Below are 16,177 nucleotides of genomic sequence, written 5' to 3'. Positions count from 1 at the left end.
GGAACTCAATGGGACACATTTATGTTTCAGCAAAGTGCCACATAGGATGAGGGAACCCAGAGAGAAACACAAGGACAGAGGGGCATGCCTGAGATGAGCCCTGTCCAGAAGATTCCTCACACCAGCCCCCAGTAAAGAAGGGCTATTTTTAGGAACAATAAAAGTGCTCACACATTCCAACAGGAGCAGGGAGAGTGAAAGGAAGGACAGGAGTCAGTGTAGAGGAAAACCTCTCCTCCCTGGGTTCTATGGCTGTCATAAAGGGTTTCTTTGTATGTTGGGGTCTTCCCTTGCCTCTCTCGTCCCGTCTCCAGGGTCGCCTTTTGGCTCTCACGTGTTTTCCTGTTTCCAAATTGGTCTCTGTCCATGTATTTCTCATACTCCCATTCTCCTGGGATTTAGGAAACAGTTGGGATGAGCCCAAGTTGTGAGGATGAAGCCAAATACAGTCAGAGGAGGAAGCAGTGTGGGGCTGTGGGATTGACATACACAAAAGAGACAGACCATGGTGAGCAGATACAGAGGTCCCTGGGGAGGTACTGGAAGGGCCAGAGACAAAGTCAGGGCCAACCACTAGGCAGGTACCATAGGGCAGCCAGTTCTCTGCCCTGCACCCCTGATCAGACCTTCCTTCCTGTCCTTCTGCAAGTGCCATTTAACATTTATCATCCATTGTGGGCACAGCAGGGAAGGGGACTCTGGAAGAGTGGGAGACAAGAGACTCCACCCAGGCCTAGAGAGAGACACCCAGGCCCATTGCAACAGTGGAGAGGTGACAAGACTATCCCTTGGCCAATGCAGGACTTGAGAAGTGCGAAGCTACAGGAGATAGGGCCTTGCCTGTGCCTCTAGGGGATTACCTGGTTAGTCTTTTTAATCCTTTGGCCTTCCACATACCTTGTACCAAACTGGACATCCAATGCCATGACACCTGAGGCCTAAAGACTCTGGTCCCATAGGCATTCCCTAGGAGAACTGGGGTGGAGACAAGTGTCCCCTGTAAGATGACTTCCTTGAATAGGAGATGCTGTTTACCTGCCCTTCCTGGAGCCCAAGGCTTTTTCCCACTGGGAGATGATCCTGAAGAGCAGACGGTCTCCTGGCTTGCCAAGATATCTTGAAAATGCTGTCAAAAGGTCTCAGGGTAAAGCACCCTCTCATTCCATAAGTTCTTAGTCTAAGGCTCTCATCATGACAGACTTGGGACACAGAGGCCACCATTGTCTCCCCATCTGGGGCCTCCAGGAGCTCCACTTCTCTGCTCAGGAGTTCACAGGACTCCAACACCTCTAGGCTCTTGTAGGAGAATAAATAATGCTAAGAGCCAGAAGAGCTATGGGACAAACAGGATGCAGCCCTCTTCCCCCAAAAGCTCCCGGTCTAATAGGAGAACCAGAGAGGCCAGAGTGGCAAGGTGATGTCACACAGCGCTGGGAAGGAGCACCCATCATGTTGTGAGGGTCCGAGGTGAGCAGACCATCACTGGCTCTCACACCCACTCACTCTTGTCTGGCCATTTCCTTGGCCGTCATTTCCTTTGACACATGTCCCTTTCTGGCGCTGGTTCAGCTAGTCACTCGGCGTTCCTTTCTCCTGAGTGGGCCATTATGTTTGACTTTTGGAGGCTTCTGGGCTTTCTGGGTCAAGCTCTGGTCCTTGCCTTTCAGGCCACATGAGGGGCAGGGCCACGGATATTCGGGCTATAGAACCCGGTGGGGTGCCAGTCCCAGTTCACTGAGACCCTTTCTCAGGGCACTGATTCCCTTGGGTCTCTTCTTTCTCGTACACCCCGGGGGGACAGTGTGCTCAGTTTCCTTGCTGCCTAGACATCTCCCCAGGCACAACTCTGAGTCACTGCTGCTTACCCCGGTCTCCAGTGACCATCCCACTGTGCTCAGTTCAACTCTCATGGTCACAGGGACAGGAAGACTAGAGACCACAGGAAACCAAGGCGACTGAGTGATTGTGAGGGGACTATGGTGATGTGCTTTGGAGCTAGGCTTTGCTGGTGAGAAACCTGAGGGCTATGGGGACAGAGTGGACCTACTGTGTGGATGAGGTAACTGAAGGTGGAGGAGGTGAGAAGTCAAAGCCTGACCTAGCTCATCGTGATCATACATCTTGCAGGCAAAGACATCACCTTCTCCTGATACTCAGCTCTTGTGTCTCTCCTTCTCCCATTTCCCTAATCCTTCCCTTCTGGACTGGAGAGTAGGTCAGACTAACAGCCCCTGCCTTCCTGCCCTAGTGGTTTCTTCCTGCTCTCTGTCACCACACTTGGCCCTGGATGGCTCTAAAGGGGGTCAGTATAGTGGGAAGACCTAGGTGGGAAAGAAGTTCAGCTTGGTCGGGATGGAGTGGGAAGTCCAGGAGGAACTGGCTATGGGATGGGATGAGAGAAACCAACAGTAGGCCCAAGGGCCCCCCTCAGGGAGTGGAGGTTCCCCCGGGGAGGCGCCAGGACAGGCGCAGGTGTATTCTACAGTGCACGTGTCTCCAGTGTGGCTCGGAGGCTGGAGACGCGGCCCTGTTGGAGTAACAACTGAAGCCAGAGTCTTCGAAGGGTGGTGGGCTAAGGGAGAAGATGGTATGGTGGGCAAAAGAGGGTGGTGGGGGAGACAGGAGGAGGGCATGGGAGACCCTTCCAGTAGTGCTTGGCTCTTGAGATTTAGGTGGCTCCTTCCACTTGCCCCTTTGTCACCAACTCAACTATAACCACAGCTTCTCGCCTTCCTCACTCTATGTCTCTTCTCCTTGGGGATCTTTCTTGTAGAGTCTCTCCACGTGGGAGGTAGCACCTAGTTGTCTCCAGGGCTGCCCTCACTGAAGCAGGGTCTACCTCCTCTACACCCTGGTCTTTACCCACCCCTGCACCTCTAAAGTGGGGTGAGTAAAAGGCACCTCTCAGGCCAGCAGCAGCAGCAGCTAGAAGTTGAGGGGGTTAGTGGTACAAATTCATCGACCTCTTCCAAGACCAGCTGATTTAGAAATTCTGGGAGTAGGGACAGCACATTGTATTTCAGCAGCCCTCCAGGTGACTCTGGGGTATGTCAAAGTTTGAGAAACACTCAGGGACATCTACAACCACAACCAGTGCCGGAGAAAGGTACCTTCCCTTCCCTACAGCCAGAGTCACTCAGGGCATTGACATTTGAGGTGACTCGATTTGCATCCGAGTTGCCCAATGTCACCTAGCCTCTTCCCTTTCCTTTTGCCTCTGGCTTAGCTCAACCTTGCTATGGGGAGGTCTGTGGCTGCAAGTGTTAGCACACACAGGCAGCTCTTGTAATATTTTCAGGTGACAGGTCTGCTAGAGGCAGCTCTCTGGGCAGGTGGCAGGCGTGGGCGGTGGGGAGGGAAAGGAGCCTTCATCTGCTTCCTCTGTTTTCTGACTTGGTGTCTGGTCAGCTGTGAGGCGCCAGAGAGGAAACTTGGGGTTCTGGGTTTGGGCTTGGGATGGGGACTTTCCTATTCTGAGTCTCAAGGAGTCCCCTTAAATAGTTATACTAAGTGCTCTAACTGAGCCTTGGCTCTGCCTAGGGAAGGCATGCTCTGGGCATAGAGGTAGATGCACTCCCCCATTCTCCAGGATGGAGACACAAAAGGGGCAGGTGGCATCTGCTCCAGACTCCTGGTTTTCCCGACCTTGGTCACTTTCTGGAGCCTCTATTCATGGGTGCACTCCCTTTGTAGGTGTTCTCTTCCCATGTTCGAAGGATGATTCTTGGAGATATGGGGGAGGAGTGGGCAGGGGAGACAGGAGTGGTGGGGGCAGGGAACATGCAGGAAAGAGAAGGAGGGTGGGTGGAGAAGCCTTCTCGGAGAAAGAGCCAGGATGTGGAGGTGGAGAGGACATGGTAAGACAGGAGAGCAGTATGTGACAGATGGACGTAGACTAGGGCATGATGGGGAGAGGCAAACAGGCACTCAGAGGCACCAGAAGAGCCTGGCCCAGGATGAAAAGAAGCAGACAGGCAGAGGAGCTCCAGGGGAGTCTCCCTTTGGAGAAGGATATCAGATTCCATTCTGTGAGGACAGCCTCTAACCTCAGGCCAGGAGGAGACTCAGAGCCAGCAAGATGGATCCGGGAAGATGGTTCCAGGGTACAGTTTGGGTCTTACTCTGGAGTTCGATGTTATTACTTTCTTGTAGGGAGTCCAGGTGCCAGCAGCAGGGAGAGCAGATGGCGGGGTTGTGAGGTAGGAAAGATATGGAGGGTTATAGACTTGAATCCTCTGTCAGTGACCCCTGACTCAAGGCCATCTGTTCCTAATGGTGGTCCCAAAGGGGAGAAGACCAAAGTTTCTGGTCTTCATATGATCTTAGGCTTTTATGAAGGAGTTAGAAGCAATTCAGTCTGGACCCTCTGTTCTCCCCAGTCGAACGCACAAATGCTGATTTAGGCCCAGGCTTCAGAAAACTGGCAACCTCCCAGGTTGCTTAGAAAACCTGGTTCCCCTGGGGAGAAAGACCAGCACAGGGCAATGGCGCTGTCTGCGGTGCTGATGGCGATCACAGCCTGTATCAGCAGGTACAGAACCGCAGGTAAGGGACAGAGAGCAAAAGGTCTCTGTCTGTCCTTCTGCCTACGTCCAAAACCCACCACTGACCCTCCTCCCATCTTCCTGCCCATCCACTCACCCACCCATCTACCTTCCTTCATGTTCCTATCTCTTCACCCATTTCCCTGTCTACCCACCTATCATCCATCCATCTACTGATCTTTCTCATCTGCTCATCTGTTTGCATACCCACCATCGCCCAGTTCCCCACATCATCATCTACCTATTTTTCCACCCACTTGCCCATCTACCCATACATGCATACATACATACATACATACATACATTCATCCATCTATCCTTCTACCCATCCATTAATTCAAGCATACACCCATCCATTCACTTACCCATTCACCCATACATTTATTCACTTGTCCATCCATCCATCCATCCATCCATCCATCCATCCATTCATCCATCCATCCATCCATCCATCCATCCATCCATCCATCCATCCATCCACTCATCTTTCCATCCATCCATTCACCTATCTACCCATCTACTCACTCACTCACCCATCCACCCGCCCACTCATTTATCCATCCATCCATTTATCCACCATTTGCCTGCTTTTTCAACCTACCAGCTCATCCTCATCAAATCCCCCCCCACAAAAAAACCCCCACAGAACTAGAGATGTAGCAGAGTGGAAAGACCCTTTTACATTAAGGAGGAAACCAAGGTCCAGAAGAGGAAAGGGGTGTATTCAAGGCCACATGGAGCCTCTGTTGTCAGTCTGGAACAGGACTGGAAGTCATTGTTCTTGTCTATACACCACAGGCTCTCCCCTGGGGTCTGGGAAATTGCCTGCTTGTTATGCCGATATTTGGTGTTTGTTCACAAAAGCTGTAAGGACAGGAAACACGACTGCCTCTGTGTCTGTGCACACGTGCTATGCCCCACCCCCGTGTGTGTGTGTGTGTGTGTGTGTGTGTGTGTGTGTGTGTGTGTGTGTGTTTGCATACTCCTAAGTATTAGTTCTGACTATACTCATTAAATGTTTGGCTGAATTTCTCTGTGTGTGCATATATGAGCCATTTACATGGAGGTGTGAGCTAAGGTGTACACTTGACAGCCTGTATATGTGGCACACGGTGGGGTGTGTGAGGGGGGGAACAGACAGACTTGTGGGTAGAAATGGCTATGCTTTTTTTCTCCCTTGTCTTTTGAGAGTCCTGGGGTGCTAACCCTGTTTGAGGCTGGCTCCCTACTGTGCCTCCATTTCAGGAATTGCCCCATTTCCTATTCACAGCTGCTCCTTCCCCCAAGGCTGCAGCTCTGCCCAGTGCCCAGGCTGGGTTCTAACGTAACTCCCCTCCCCCAGCTGACGGAGGTTAAGTTACACTCAGGCCTGAGTGGAGGAATGGGAGGGAGGGTGGAAGTGGCATTTGAGCGAGCCGTGCAGGTTTCTCTGAGTGCCAAGCCGGAAGCGGCCTGTCTTCCTCAGTGGTTCCTGCAGCTAACACCTCATTCTTGGGCAGGTCAGACTCCAAAGCAGACGGAGAGATGGCTGCCAGGCCTGGGGCCTCCACTCCACTAGTCTGTATCCTACTTACTTGGCCAAGGATGGAGAACCCCTCCTTGCTGGTGCCCCGACTCTCCCCAAGTCATCTTTTCTCATCCCCACCCCACGCTCACCCCCACCGCCATTTTCCCGCCCTTGGCCTAAAATTCCACAGAAAAATGATCAATCAGAACAAAGGCCAGACAACTAGCAACCAAATGGAGTAAAGGACAGCTCACAGCATCCACCAATCAAAGCAAAGGGCAGGTTGAGGAGCTGGCCAATCAGAACAAAGGACACACTGATCTCTCTAAGCCCTTGGGGTGGGAGATAGGAGTTGGGTGCTGAATATGCTCAGATAGGGTGGGAGATCTGGAGGTTTGGGTAATTTCTGGTCCACCACAGATGGGTCATTGTTTCTCTTTAAGCCTCAGTTTCTCCATCTCTCAAATGGGGAGATACCTACTGTAGCCCGTGGCTTCAGAAACTTCTCTTGCATGTAAGGATTGCTCCATTGCATTGGCTGACACTCCTGTTTCCCTAGCACACACATGGCAGATGTCATAAAAGCCAGACCCTTCCCAGGTCCCTTTTTTGCCCATTCTCCTGCCTCTAGGAGGTCTACATGGACACCAAGACCTGGAGCCTTGTCCTTAAAGCTCCATTCGAGACTGTGGGTCAAGAAAAAAAAATTTTTTAAGATTTTCAGGGTATGGGCTCTTCCCTCTGTGGTCTTCAGCCTTAGCCTTGGGAGCACATAGTAGTCTAGACAGTACTGTGTGAGCAGGCATTGGAGGGAGGGGTGTCTCTGGTCTGTGCTCCATGAGGAAGTAACTGTTGCCATGAGAACCTAGAAAGGACTGATGACATGCTGGGTGTCTTCAAGGATAGGCTCTGATGTAAGGGCGGCTCTGACGCTGTGCAAGCTGCACCTGAGAGCTGCGAGCAAGCAGATTTAGGGACCGTGTTGTCTGGAACCAACTGCTTCCAGTGTCCAGAGTGGATAGACATCAGCCATGACCTACATGTGGTACACCCCTGACAGTGGGAGAGACCAAAGCAAGGCCTGGGCGGGGAAGGCAACACTTAACTATTGCCCTTCCCACTGGGAAAACCGAGCGTGTGTGTGTGTGTGTGTGTGTGTGTGTGTGTGTGTATGTGTGTGTGTGGCCGCAACCAAGGAGCCTTGACTGTGGCATTTGGAGCTGACTCCAGGCTTCACGCAGACCCCAGTACAGGACTGTCCTCGGCAGCCTTTCTGTCAGGTAGCATTTGGCTCATTCTTGACCACCCTTAGGGAAGGGAAGCCAGTACCCCAGCCCCTTTATGTAGTGGCCTCAGCCTTCGCAGTGTGGCTGTGCTGGAAAAAGGCCCCCTAATATTCCATTGGATTGTGCTGACTTCTGTAAAATCCTTTGGGCCCCTTCAGTGGCCACAGAGTTTAATCTTCCATTTTAGGGTGTCTGAGGACGGTGTCTGACAACAGAGAAGTGTTAATCTGGGCCTCCATGCGCCATCCAGTCTTAGCTATATGCTGAATTTGGTTTCCTAACTCCTACCTTGAAAGGGTCATATTGAGAAATGGATCAGTGGTTAAGAGCACTGATTGTTCTTCCAGGGGTCCTGAGTTCAAATCCCAGCAACCACATGGTGGCTCACAACCATCTGTGATGAGACCTAGTGCCCTTTTCTGGTATGTCTGAAGACAGCTACAGTGTATTTATGTATAATAAATAAATAAATCTTTTTTAAAAAAGAGTCATATCATTTGGATAAATCTCATCTTGTTCTTATCTGGGACAAAAGGAATGAGGATGGTCTAGCCACATTTAAAATGTGAGGAATTTGCACACCCCCTATTTGGGCTAACAACTTTCCATGAATATAACTCTGCTGTTTCAGCGTTTTTGTCTTTACCAGCTACATGCATTCTATGGGGTCCTCCAAGAACCTCAGCTCAACATTGTTTTCCTAGGAATGGGGCCCAGACAAGCCATGCCTCCTCCGTCCCGTAGTTACTAGATTTGTTTTCTGAACACAGGCCCACAGGGAAGACATCAGGAAGGGCTTCCAAGGGTTGGGGAGAAGGCACAGCTGAGTGGATACGGTGTGAGTCACCATTCTGCCTTGGCCTTGCTCCCCTGTTCCGTTACCTTTCTCTTTGATCCCCAGTGGCTCTGGCCAAGTTAATAGAGCAAGAAGAAGAGACCTTTGTTGTCTCAGTTCCGGCTCTCCAAGGACGAGGCCTATTCCTGGGAGGGGAAGGCTAGGAGGCAGTCAAGGCTGACTTTGCCTTCCCTGCCTGCAGTGGCTTAAGTCTGTTGTGCCTTTTGTGCTCAGCTGCCCCCAGCTCCCATGCTGGCTGCTTTCCACCCAGCCCTAACTCAGCTGAAACTGGGGTATAGCCACAGTTCCCCCAACATAGAGATACCAGACTTGCTGCTTTCCTACAGACAGGAAGCCTATGTTGACTCTTGGCTTGACTTCATAACTCACTGTGAGGCCTTCACTATGCATCTGGCCCATCTCGAAGCCTCGGTTTCCCCATATGCAAGGCAAGGGAACATGGGCAGTCTTTGGCCTTAATACTTAATGGAGTCTGATGCTCTAAGCTCAAGCGTCTAAATCTTGGGCTCACCTCATAGTCCTGGACCCAGGACTCTGCCTGGGCCACCAGGCAGAAAGAACCATTTCTACTCTTTCCTCTCTTACAGGATGCTTTGCTGAGCCTGGGCGCCGTCATCGACTTTGCTGGCCTGCGACAGGCTGCCAAGGATGCCCTCTCAGCCGTGCTCCCCAAAGTGGTAGGTGTCCTCCCTTCCTGCCCTCCTCTCTCAGCCTTTGTCCAGCTCTGGGCTTACCGTGACAGACCTTCATTCGGGTTTGGGAACATATATAGCTGGGGAGATTGAGGATAGACATGAAGGAGAACTTCCTGGATATCAGATCTTGGAGGCCCTAGAGGACTCACTCTTAATATGTGAATCTAGTATTGAATTAAAGCAGGAGGCTGGAAAGATGGCTCAACAGTTAAGACAAATGACTGTTCTCCCATAATTTGTGAGCTCAGTTCCCAGCAATCACATGGTAGCTTACAACCATCTATGTGATCCAATGCCTTCTTCTGTCTGGCAAGCAGGCATACATTGCAGAGAACTCATACATAAAATAAATAAATCTTTTTAAAAAAAAATGTAGAGGGCTGGAGAGTTAGCAGTCTTTAAGCCTCTCTCTGTCCCATCACAACACTATGAGGGGTACGATAGGTCAAGGGGTCACCTGAACTCTGAGCGCTTTGTTGGGGGCACTATATACCGTCCTTGCCCTTAGGACTGCTGGCTCCAATAGCCATTGCTCATTCTTTAAGCAGGAGGCTGATGAACCAGCGCCTCAGAGTCAGAGCAGCAGGCCACAACGGTGCCAGCTGGAGGGATACAGGGAGCTTTGAAGAATAGACTTTGTATCAACTTAAGGAGCATGGAAGACTTCCTGGAGGAGGAAAGGTCTAAACTAAGTCCCTTTGAACATCCTCTCCCGACTCTACACACCAGCAAAGGCAGCTTTGGTTTCAGGAAACATCCCTGGTGATGGATGAGCCTTCAGAGGCCCAGAGAGGGAGGGTATTTCACCAAGGACACACAGCATGACAAGGACAAATGGGGCTTGGCATGTATGCACCCCTATTCCCTGTCCTCAGCTCTGTCTTCCCCAAACCTCCTAGAAGTTCAGCGCCTCAGAGGAGGGCTAATGACTGAGCTTTATTGAGCGTGAAATTGGTAGGAAGTGGGTGGTGTGTTGGCGCCCAAAAATAAATCCTTTGGGAGAGGGCTGTGACTGAGACAACATCTGCCCTGGGGTGGAGGAACATCTGGAGGGTGAGGGTGAAGGAGGCTGGCAGGTCAGAGTCTGTGGGCCTGCCCTGCAAGTCTTGAGTGGTGTGTGTGTGTGTGTGTGTGTGTTAGAGGGAGGTTGTGTGTGATTGGCCTGGTGCCCAGCTAACTACAACCTAAAGCTGAGGCTGAGATGACAGCTGAAGTCTAAGAGGCAGTGAGATGCTACTCTAGGGGCCAGTGGTGGGCTGGGGGAGCCCAAGCCCGGGGGAGCCGCTGCTTGGCTGTAGGGAGGGCTGGGCCCCGGGAGGTGGGGGCTGGGAGAGGAGGAGAGCTGCAGCACCTGGCTTCCTCATCAGCACCCATTGTGGCAGGCAGCCCCAGTGCAGATGGTGCTGATGTGTACGAAACGCAAAGCAACCCTCCTACCCAGTAAACTCGGCTAAATTTAACCAGGATGGCTGAGCGTGAGGGTGGAAGGCGCGGACATGTGGAAGTGAAGGGCTCCTGCCCCCGCCACCCAAGGCTGCTCACCTTTCTTTGTGGAGAGGATGGACCCGTGGACACTGAGTGTCCTGCTAGGTTCTCAACTTGTTTCAGCCAAAAGTAAAAAATAAAAACAAACAAACAAACAAAAAAATTCCAAAACCAAACCAAAACACCCAAAAACAAAACAGAAAACTCTCCAGAGCTCCTGATCGGTTAATGGAGAGGGGGCAGGGTAGAGATGAGGGGTAACAGCTCTCTCAAAGTGGCCTTAGCAAGACTGCCACAAGTCCTCAGCCAGCTTTAGCTACACAGTGAGTCTGAGGCCATCCTGAGCAACATGAGAAAGCTTGTCTCAAAAACAAAAATACCTCAAACAAAACCCAATTCGAGCTTAGAGACCTTTCACCGGGGCCAAAGGGGCTCTGGACCTGGCCAGAGGCTGCTCCTACCCTCCTTGGTCCTGTGATCCCTACCTCATGTTAGGACAACTGAGCCCAGTTCAGTGTCACGGGAGGTCATGGTAGGGAATCCCCTGTAGAATATACAACGGCCACAAAAGCAACTGGCAGGGCTGTGGCTTCTCAGTCTGCTGAGGATCCCACACTTCCTGAGGGAGAGCCTTCAACAGCTCCCCCTGAAGCCTTCCCTGCCACCCTCAGCAGAAAGGATTCCTCAGCTTCCAGGGAGAGTGTAGCCGACACTCATGGGGATTGGCCAGGACCTCTAAGGGTCCCCATGTAGGGAAGTAGATCTTTGTCTGTGCGACGCCAGCTTCTGCCAGGACAAGGCTTGCAGTTGAGACTGGTCTGTCCTAGGGAGGGAGGATCTTGGAACCAAAGACCCGACAAACTTCCAGCCAGTGCTTCCAGCTCACTGTGAGCAATGGTTGATCTAAAACGTGAATTTACTGTGTCTGCCCCCAGCGTTCTAAGGCCCTCCAACCTCAGCCCTCCATACCCCACTCCCCTTCACCTCACTGTATGTTCTGAAATGCTCCTTGCTCCCTGTACCACTTGGCCTTCCTGTGCTGGTCAGTTCCGAGACTCATCCACATCCCAACTGTGGCCAGTCATAGCTAAAAGACTGCCTCTTCTAGGAAGCCCTCCAGAGTCCCACAGATTACAAGCACGGTGCCCTGGCTATATTTTCTTGGCTTGGATCACCGGGTTATTGGAAGCAGGGAGCATCCTAAGCCAGTGTAGCCTGAATGCCATACCAAGTATGGCTTACCAAATGCCTGAGCCTGGAGTTCAAGGTTTGGGTGTGATTGGCTCACACTGTGGACTGAGTTGCAGACCCATGGATCTCTGCCAGCTCAGAGCCCCTTCCCAAACTACCAAGTTCTGGCTCCCAGGCCCCCATGGCCTTGCCATGGGCAGATTAGGGCTGAGCAACCTCTCTGGAGAGTCTCACAAGTGCCTTTGGTTCTAGGAAACCGTCTACACCTACCTGCTAGACGGGGAGTCCAGGCTGGTGTGTGAGGACCCTCCTCATGAATTGCCACAGGAAGGAAAAATCCGGTAAGTCAGTTTCTGCCCATCCTTTGCCCTCTGGCACTGCCGAGAGATCTCAGGGTTGAGGCATCTTCTAAGATCATCTGGTCGACCCCCAACTTCAGTCTACCTGCCTGGTGGGTCCCCTCAGAAGTAATATGTCCTCCTGTGTTGGGGCTGTATTGAGTGGGATGGGTTCTCTCTTCATAGAGTCTTTGTCACAGAATTTCTTTTCTTTTAATACAAAGTTTCACAGTGTAGCCCAGGCTAATTCTGAACTTACAGTCATCCTCCTGCTTCAGCCTCCCAAGTGCTGTCATTATAGATGGGATCCACCATGTCCAGCTCCCGTAGAGCTCTTCTAGGTCCCCGTGGCTTCTTAGAGTGGAGTGGAGGGGGTGGGTGGAAGGGGGCTGCAGGAGGGGTGGGTGGAAGGGGGCTGCAGGAGGGGGTGGGTGGAAGGGGGCTGCAGGAGGGGTGGGTGGAAGGGGGCTACAGGAGGGGGTGGGTGGAAGGTGGCTGCAGGAGGGGTGAGTGGAAGGGGGCTGCAGGAGGGGGTGGGTGGAAGGGGGCTGCAGGAGGGGGTGGGTGGAAGGGGGCTACAGGAGGGGGTGGGTGGAAGGTGGCTGCAGGAGGGGTGGGTGGAAGGGGGCTGAAGAATCTCAGTGCCAACCCCAAGAGGCCATGATCATTACCCATGAGGCTTGGGCTTAGGATCCCAGTACACCTGGGCTGCAGGAACACACAGTGGCAGCTTCCTGTACCTAAGATTAGAAGTTTCTGGACCTCTACTACCTAAGTTCAAATCCCACCTCCCTGTGTACCAACTGCGTAACCTTATGAAGACCAGACGTCCTCTGTCGTGTGGTTCCACTTTGCTTTGCTCTTTGGAGACATGGTGGTGGCAGTAGTGTTTATGGGGATGTTAGGAGAATTAAGTGATTGTGTGTCATCTGCTATGGCTATCAGAGCCCAGAGCTCAGCACCTGTTGGTCCCTGATACCTCTGAGCCCAGTGAGTTCACCTGCCTCATCTTCCCAGTAAAGATGCATCGAGAGACATGTTGAAGATCACAAGCCAGTCGTGAGACCAAGCTGGGCCCAAGACACAGGTCTCCATGGGGGTGGGGAGGTGACAGGTCTGGGTGACCCATCCTTGTTATCTAAAGACTGTGGGAGCAATGAGTGAGGAGCAGAGGGGCGTCGTGGTTGCAATGCAGTGAAGCTGATTTCAGAAAGCTGTGCTGTTTCGGTTCAGCCTGCAGCTCTTTCGACAGTGCCAGAGTTGCTACCCTGCCAACTCTTAGTCATGGAAGTCCTGGGAGAAGTCTGTCTGGAGATGCCAGCCTCATGGTCCTGGATCTTTTTTGGTCCCTGATACCCTGGGTTCTAGGACGGTGGCCCCGCCACCAGCCCTGAGCCTGTCCTCTCCCTTGTTCTGCCACAGATCTTTGAGGTGGGGGAGGGCTGACACTTTCCCTTTCAGTTTCTGCTCACAACTTCTCCCTTAGAGGGCTACAGGGAACAAAGCCACAGCCCCTTGTAGCCTGTGTCCTATCTGGGGGTTTTTGCATGGTGACAACAGTGGTACTTCCGTCATCATTTGGAGGTGCAACCACTTTTAAGCAGTACTGGTAATTGAACCCTAACCCCATGCATGCTGGGCTCTACTGAGTTCATCCTCCAGTGCACATGCTTGGACGTTTATTTTGTGACAGGGTCTCAGTAATTGGCCCAGGCTACTGGCCTAGAATTCACTCTGTGGCCTGAGCTAGTCTCACTGGTTTTCATCTCCTGCCTCAGCCTCCTGAGTAGCTATACCACAACTAGGCCAGATTTTTTGAATCTTTTAAAAGATAAGAAAGCTGGGCTGGGCTGTGGGGGCACATGCCTTTAATCCCAGTACTCGGGAGGCAGAAGTAAGCAATTTCTGTGAGTTTGAGGCCTGGTCTACAGAGTGAGTGAGTCCTAGGACAGCCAGAGCTACACAGAGAAACCATGTTTCAAAAACCAACCAACCCAAAAAAGCTGCTATGTGTGTTTCTTTTCTCCCTGAGCCAGTCCCTCTCACCCCCTGCCTGTTCCAGGAAGTCTCCCAGCAGTCAGGGAAGGCATTCCTGGGGGCTTGAGAAGAGATGTGCAGAATGGCAGGCTCAAGGGACAGGTTGGAGCCTCCCGTGGAGCTTGCTCTTTCTGATGCTCCTGGCCCTGCTCCTGTCGGGGGTTGGTGGTATCTGCAGTGCGGCCGGTTAGCAGCCTCGTCAGCATCCTCTGCATATCAAGTAAAGCCAGCCGTTGGGAAAGACAATTAAAAGTAACCGTTCAAATGCAATTATTTCCAAATACATCGAGACGGGAGGATAATGCCTACTGGGATAGAAAAAAAAAAAAAAAAAAAAAAAAAAACCTAGGGATTCCAGAAGTCAGAAAGAGCAAATGGGTAGAGGACTGGCATCTCAGAGCACAGAATTTAGGGCACACTCAGGCCAGTAAGCACTAGGAGTAAGGTCTCGAGCTAGCACCCTCTTCCCTTATCTGTTCTGCCTTACCCGTACTTGTGTCTGGTGTATGGGACCTCAGTGAGCTCAGGGCCACCACTAGGGCTGATGGGCCCAGGGGTGGTATGAGCCCTATTCTCGAGTTTTCCCAGCAGAGTGAAGAGTGAGATCCAGGCATGTGGAAGGCAGATGAGCCTGGATTCTAGCCTAGCCGTATGCCTGCCCAAACGAAGACCGACCTTGGTTGATCTTGAGGAAATGAGTTTCCCTTTGACCTCAGTCTCTTTTTCTTTGAAGTGGGTGGGACTGGGGGGACAGGCTTCTCTCAAGTATGACCATCAAGACACAGTGGAGGCAGCTGCCTGTGTGCGGCTACGTGGGCGGCGGTGGGGGAGGGGTGATCCGGCAGGAAACAGAGCTTTTGGTGGCAAACAGCAGCAGGTGTGACTGGAGGCTGGGTCGGAAAGGAGCTATGGTGGTGTTAGGGAGAGGCAGGGTGGAGCTCTGTCCACTCCGAGGGCGCTCACAGCACGCCAGTCAAGGAGCTCAAGTATGGTTCGCCTTTCTGTCTTCCCAGGCTTGTTCTCTTTGCTCCCACATTAATCCTTCCCTGCTCATCTTCCGAGGGTCAGCAGCACCCATTTCATGAGACGCGCACAAGGGATTCCCTGCCGATGAGGAAGAGCCAAGCTTCACAATAAGGGGCTGGTCACCATAGCATTCCCAGGGAGAGTCTGTCCACAGTGGGGTTTGGGACTGGCAAGCAGGACGCTTGGGCTTCAGGGCGTTGTTGCTGTGATGACAATCCTATTGCTTTCTCCCTGGCCTCTGTAAAATGATGAGGTTGGTCCGGCCCCGAATTCTACTGGCTTTACCAGGAATTCTGGTTTGGAGAGGAGAGAAACCCTGAGGCTCTCCACCCTGGTCTCCTGGCCTGTCTGAGACCCTGACCAGGCAATTATCTTGGCATCCCAAAACCTCAGCTTCCCCACTGCCTTCCAGCTGTCACTTGGGCATAGCCTTGGCTACCATTGGCAGGGCACTTCCTCATGGCAAACCTGGTCTTTTCTCATGGCAGAATCCGGGTGTCCATCTGGTTTGTCTTGGAGAACACTGACTGTCCGTTCCCATTTCTGGAGTCTCATTGTGGCGGAGGAGAGCCAGGTGCTGGCCTAGATCTTAATTTGTCTTCAAGAGAGAGATGAAAGGTCATAGAAATTAGCGCAAGGCTCAGGGAGGGATGGAGGGATAGTGGAGAGAAGATCAGTGAGAAGGTGGAGTTTAGTAAGGGGTTCAGTGAGAAGAGGGGGTTCAGTAAGGGGGTTCAGTGAGAAGAGGGGGCTCAGTAAGGGGGTTCAGTGAGAAGAGGGGCTTCAGTAAAGGGGTTCAGTGAGAAGGCAGGGTTCAGTAAGGGGGTTCAGTAAGAAGATGGGGTCCAGTAAGGGGGTTCAGTGAGATGAGGGAGTTCAGTAAAGGGGTTCAGTAAGAAGGCGGGGTTCAGTAAGGGGGTTCAGTGAGAAGAGGGGGTTCAGTAAGGGGGTTCAGTGAGAAGATGGGGTTTAGTAAAGGGGTTCAGTGAGAAGGCAGGGTTCAGTAAGGGGGTTCAGTAAGAAGATGGGGTTCAGTAAGGGGGTTCAGTGAGATGAGGGAGTTCAGTAAGGGGGTTCAGTGAGATGAGGAAGTTCAATAAGGGGGTTCAGTGAGAAGAGGGGGGCTCAATGAGAAGTCAGGGTTCAGTAAGGGGTTCAGTGAGATGATGGGGTTTAGTGAAGGCATTAGGTTCAGTGGGAAGGTGAGGTTCA

The 16,177-nt window shown here is 52.1% G+C and overlaps 1 protein-coding gene across 2 annotated transcripts in view; it reads left to right on the top strand.

Annotated features, from left to right (window-relative positions):
* Window positions 1-16,177, top strand: part of PDE2A (phosphodiesterase 2A) — a 61,172-nt gene that overhangs the window by 21,560 nt on the left and 23,435 nt on the right. For both annotated transcript variants that reach the window (XM_080913229.1, XM_080913230.1), the window contains 2 exons: window positions 8,781-8,870; window positions 11,817-11,905. In XM_080913229.1, the coding sequence (XP_080769355.1) occupies window positions 8,781-8,870; window positions 11,817-11,905 (179 nt within the window). The remainder of the gene's footprint in view (window positions 1-8,780; window positions 8,871-11,816; window positions 11,906-16,177) is intronic.

The sequence above is a fragment of the Micromys minutus genome (genome assembly GCF_963924665.1).
Source record: "Micromys minutus genome assembly, chromosome: 2".
Classification (NCBI taxonomy): Eukaryota; Metazoa; Chordata; class Mammalia; order Rodentia; family Muridae; genus Micromys; species Micromys minutus.
Note: the sequence above shows the minus strand (reverse complement) of the source record. Positions and strands in the feature narration are given on the sequence as shown.